At 33.6% G+C, this 5,404-nt stretch overlaps 2 protein-coding genes across 2 annotated transcripts; both read right to left on the reverse strand.

Annotated features, from left to right (window-relative positions):
• Positions 1 to 6: 6 nt before the first annotated feature.
• Positions 7 to 1,822, reverse strand: LOC115891068. The gene is made up of 2 exons (XM_030911465.1): positions 1,183 to 1,822; positions 7 to 1,078 (listed from the first exon to the last, which is right to left on the reverse strand). Exons 1-2 carry the CDS (start codon positions 1,735 to 1,737, stop codon positions 77 to 79), a joined length of 1,557 nt encoding a protein of 518 aa, XP_030767325.1. The 5' UTR covers positions 1,738 to 1,822; the 3' UTR covers positions 7 to 76.
• A 1,641-nt stretch (positions 1,823 to 3,463) lies between these two features.
• On the reverse strand, positions 3,464 to 5,201 carry LOC115891067. The gene is made up of 8 exons (XM_030911464.1): positions 5,155 to 5,201; positions 4,779 to 4,887; positions 4,535 to 4,684; positions 4,367 to 4,468; positions 4,097 to 4,146; positions 3,922 to 4,030; positions 3,685 to 3,726; positions 3,464 to 3,625 (listed from the first exon to the last, which is right to left on the reverse strand). Exons 2-8 carry the CDS (start codon positions 4,878 to 4,880, stop codon positions 3,464 to 3,466), a joined length of 717 nt encoding a protein of 238 aa, XP_030767324.1. The 5' UTR covers positions 4,881 to 4,887; positions 5,155 to 5,201.
• Positions 5,202 to 5,404: the final 203 nt, after the last annotated feature.

Raw genomic sequence — 5,404 nt, forward strand, 5'->3', positions numbered from 1 at the left:
TAAACTTAATTTATTTGAAAAAATAGAAAATTACAAAACTTATTCTACTTATTAACTTAATTTTACGAAATTAATCCTAACTTTGTAAAGCAGTTGTTAAACTGCTCATCCAAGACAGAATTCTTTTAATAATATTGACTTCTTTATCGACAATATCATTCCTTTGACCGGCGAAAAACTTGTTACCTTCTTTTACAAGCATTTTTTCGTTGTTTTCCTCAAATTTTTCTACTTGATTGTCCAAATCGTCTAGCTGTTTTTTCAGTGAGTTTATCTCACCCAAATGATAGGTTTCTTGAAGTTTGTCCAAGTTATTATTAAAAGTTTTTAAGTTGTTTTCAAGAAAATATGTTGGATTTTTCAAAGATTGTTGTGAAGTTAGTATATCGTTAGATTTAGGGATGTTATTTCTTAAGTTTTGTAGTAAAAACTTTTCTTTTTCTAGTAAAGGCAAATTAATGGCATTTTCTTCGTTCAAAAGCTGTTGTAAGTTAGTATCAAACGTTCCATCTTGGTTAATGAGGTTTTTTAGTTTAAAATATTCTTTATCAAGGTAATTTTTTGGATTAATCTTAGGAATATCACTGATTTTATCTGTTCTGATGCCTTTAACAATTGCGTTGTTTGTTTGATCAATGTCTTTCTGAACCTCGTTCACAGTCTTGCTAAAGGAATGTTTGATTTTTTTCCCAAAATCGTTAATTTCGTTTAGGACATTATCCAAATTTGGATTTGGGTATTTTGACATATCGGGAGATCTTTTTGACAGCTCAGATTTATGCCTTTTCGAACCATCCATAATAGTATTTTCAATGTTTAACTGGTCTTCAATCTCGGCTTCTTTTTCCAAGATGGCGCCCACTGTTTCTTCGATAACTGCAGGATTCTTTGGACAGGTTGTGTTTTTGCAGGCGCACAACTTTTCAAGGTCTAGAGATAGGTCCAGAGTGCCGTCTTCTTGCTTGACTATCTTCATGGGAAGTTTGATACCGCTGGCCATGAAAAATACTTCATTGGGATTGGACGAAGCCGATACTATTTGGCCTAAGCTGCTTGACCAATCAGCTGCAGGCTGTGTCTGAAAAAAAAACCTATTTCAAAGATAACTAGGGACAATAATAGACTCTACTATGTACCAAAAATTTACTAGTGTGTTACTAAAGCTGTATTAAATGTACTTACACTTTCCAGAGTATCTCTACTTTCCAAACTAGGCACCAACTGCTCATCTGTATCCCCAATTACTTCACCACCGCTATTGGTATCTCCAAGTACACTTTCAGGTGAATTTGGTACCACACTTTGCAGATTTTCTTCATTGGGACCACCATTGACAATTTCATAAACAGTAGGCTCAGATTTCTTAGCCATCCGTTCTTTCAACATGCTTTTCAAGTTGTCCATCATTGCATTCAGCTCAGACTTTTGTTTCTCTATGGATTTTGGAGTGGTCAACCCAGTTATTCTGCTTGTAACAGGTTGAATTGGTTGGAGTCTGTTCTTGATCAAAGGAGGTTGCTGTTTGACGGTTTCTTGATCCACGCGAGGTTTTTTGACTTTAGCCATGTATTCTTGTAATTTAGCTTTCAACGCCTTTTTCTTAGCATCTTTGTTGCCAAACATACTTTCAGTTCTTTGATTCGGAGTGTTTTCAGTGATTGGATCATTACCAAATCTCGAATTCAGTAAATTTTCAGTGTTCTGAGCTGGCTTCAAGAAAGGTTTGTCCAAATTCATTCTGGATTTGAGTTTTTCAAAATATTTTTTTATTTTTTCCGGCTGCTTAGATACAACTTGACTATCCAAGCTATTTTCGGTCGGTTTTTCATCAAAGGAGACTTCAGTTCTAAATTTCCATCGTTTTCATTGTTTCTGCCTTGGGCTAAATGATATGGAAATTCTTCTGGAGGTAGTATCATTTTTGGAAATGGTGTATTAAGTTTGTTGAGAAATTCTCTGGTTTCTTCGTTCTGGTCTACAGATTCCGGTGTTGTTACTTCGTCAGGTGATTCCATTGCTAAATTTCCATCATTAATATCACTCCTTCCTTTGGCTAAGTGGTAAGAAAACTCTTCTGGTGCTTTGTCAAGTTTGGGAAAAGGCGTAGAGAGCTTTCTTAAGAACTCCCTTGTTTCATCTTCATCTTGTACTGATTTTAGATTAGACTGTGCCTTTTTAGCAGCATTTTGAAGATTGGCTTTCTCCAAGTTCATTCTAGATTTCAATTTGGATACATATTTCTTCAATTTATCAGGTTTTTCAACATACTGTCCTTTATTTTCATTAATATTTTCATTTCTATCCAAGTTGGGTAAATCATTATTTGGTCTAGCCTCAACCATACCATCTATGGCATTATCATTTTCAATATTCTGATTCTTCTGACCTCTTTTTGTTTTAGCATCTTCAATATAACTCTGTATCTTGTCTTTAAGTAGTTCTCTCTGTTTGTTTAAGCTCTCTAAAATGCTATTTGTTACAGCTTCTGTATTTGTATCACTACTGTCATCTCCAGATCTCGATAAAATCGAATTTTGTGGGTTTATTCTTGCACTTTTAAGATTGTAGGGGTCTTTTGTGTTATCCAGTTTGAATTTTTCAAGCGAATAAATTTTCTGTCGTTTTTCCTTTAATTCTGCCAAGTATTTATCGAGTTTAGTTTTGTAAGTTTTCGTTGTTGGAGATTCTACAGGAGTTGTTTCAATAGGGTCCTCGTTGTTGTTTGACAGCCCAACATTTTCAGACAAAGTATCATCATTACCAAACCTTTCTTTGACTTCAACGTTATTCTCATTTATTGAACCATTTTCAACAGTTTTACCATTTGATAACTTGCTCAAAGAATCTTGCACCCTGTCCAAAACATACTGAGGCATCTTTTGAAGTTGCTTAACAAGTTTTTAGTCATGTCGGAATGTTCGTCCTTCAAACTGTCCTGCTTTTCTGCATTTTCTGGGTCTTTATGGCATCCAGGACGTCCTGAGCTCGATTTTTGATGTACTGGTTGACTTTTTTGAAGTTATCGACTACGTGATTGGGCAAAACAGGGTTGGGTGTTGCCGGACTGGCTGCTGAAGATAGGTCAGAGCCTAAAAGTCTGTTTTCTGAGGCTTTCGAAGCGTCCTCTTGCATTTTGCGGACTATGGATTGGACTTCTTGAATTGCGTCGTTGATTTTGATATTTGACCGTCTGCATCAACGGGTTTTGTAGACGGAGATTCTATTGGATCACCTAAAACTACAAAAAGTTTTGATAAATCAATGTACAAATAAAAAAATAAAAAGCTTTGCTTACCACTAAGAGGGTCAATTATTTCTTCTGTTTTGTGCATTCCTTTAAACAACGGAACACTAGTGACTTCAGGAATCTCATCAGAATCACTTTTGGTAGACGAATCTTGTAAATTCTTAGGCAGGACACTCTTTAGTGTTGGGGGGAGACGATAATTTTTTTAATCTCTTCTCAGTAAGTTCTTTTTAGTCTTGAGATCAAAGAAGGCTTGCCGGTTGTTATTATTTTGTTTGGTTTGATGATGCTATCTATGGCTTGGTCAGATGGAACGGTTGGTGAGTCTACTGAATTATCTGGTGAATCTGATTCAAACTCTGGAGGTTCAACAATGATCTACGAATGTTAAAGGTAAATTGTAAAATAGTTTGGTTAGGTAAATTATGTAAACATACATTGCTGTTTGTAGGTCCAGTAATGGCTTCAGAAGGATCAATCTAAAAAGAAATAATTAAAAAAAAAAACAATTAAACGTAAAGGTCTCACAAAATTCGAATTTATGTAGTCTAAAAGTATTATTTCTTTTTAATTAATTATAATTAATAAAGAAATAATACGTTTTGACTACAGAATACTATAATAATTAGGACAGAATTAATCGAAAAATACTTATAATTTATTGGTGATCTTACATTGTTGTTGGTTCCTAGCAATGGAGGGGGTCCTTCTATAATATCAGGATTTCTTCTAATGTTTTCGTTGTCATCGTCACTGATTCTGGGGAACTGATCTTCATCGTATCTGAAAATATATACATTTTTAATGTAGGTCTAACTGAGTCAGTAATACATAATTCTTGTTTCTTACTCGTTGAATCTAGATTTCAAGTCAGGATTAGGCTCATTTGAATCCGTAATCTGAAAATACAGTAAGAAATAACAGTAAAATTACAGTTAATACTAATTTTGCATATGAAAATAAATAAAACATAACATTTATAATTAAAGTTCTGCTACTCTGGGTGCGAGTCTACCAAGGGATAGACTATATAGTTGTAAGGTATAAAAAATATCCGTAAAACCGTCTCTGATACTGGCTTTTGTTGTAGTAAAAATATGAATGAACATATATATTTACATGTTTGCTGTCAGATCCTTGCTGGTCCTTTGGCTGGTCGTTCATGATAGGATTCAGTACTTTCGGTGGGTTGTTCGTATAAGTTGTCACCCAAATTGTAACCTAACAAAATAAGATAGAAAAATAAAATATTACTGAAAATTTTACAGCTGTTCTTATAATACTTACTGTTTCTATATCTGTGGTATCGGTTATTCCTACCAATCTACAAATAATGTCTTTAGTTTCGCCAGCCCTGTATGTCGATATTGGATACAGGGTTTTCGAGAAAATGTCATTTTGTGGGGTTAGGGACATTCTGTTTGATATACCCACTACCTATAAACCAAACAGTGTATTTTTTTTTGTATTATACAGAGTCAGCAAACTTATTATTTATTATTCTATGATTATTACTAAATTAACTGCTTACTTCGGGGCTATTTTTTAACATCATAAACTCGTTATCTTCTGTGTCAGGAAGATTTTTGCAATATATGTCACATTCGGTACATTTTCCAGTTATACATTTCATGCGGTTCCTAAAAATAATTTAAAACACTTTATTGTAATTACCAACTAAAATCGTACACAAATTTTTCTTTGAGATTTACGTACTATGCTGATACAATTGAAAATAATCATCATAAAACCGAAAATCTGTGAATAAACATAGGTTTTTGATATAACGCGATATCAAATGTGAAAGAGAGAGAGATAGTTAAGTTAGAAAAATAAATAAAAAAGTTATAGAATTTAAAATTATCTCGATTCATCGTTAAAAATGCATTTTTTCTAGATTTACTCACCTGCAATTTATACATTTGAAAATTGCTTGAGTTTCTTTAGGCGAATCTCTTTTTAACTAACATCAGAGGTCGGATATTATTTGTTGGAGACTCAGAGATAAGGTTTGATCTGTGTATGGATCCCACAATATTGTTTCTGAAAAGAAATAGATAATAATAGAGGCATTTGATTCTAAATTCATTTTATAAACATACTAGCGTGTACCCCCGCGACTTCGTTCGCGTCGAATTAATCATTTGTAATGGTGAT

The sequence above is a fragment of the Sitophilus oryzae genome, unplaced genomic scaffold (genome assembly GCF_002938485.1).
Source record: "Sitophilus oryzae breed Bouriz unplaced genomic scaffold, Soryzae_2.0 scaffold_962_pilon_pilon, whole genome shotgun sequence".
NCBI classification, from domain to species: Eukaryota; Metazoa; Arthropoda; class Insecta; order Coleoptera; family Curculionidae; genus Sitophilus; species Sitophilus oryzae.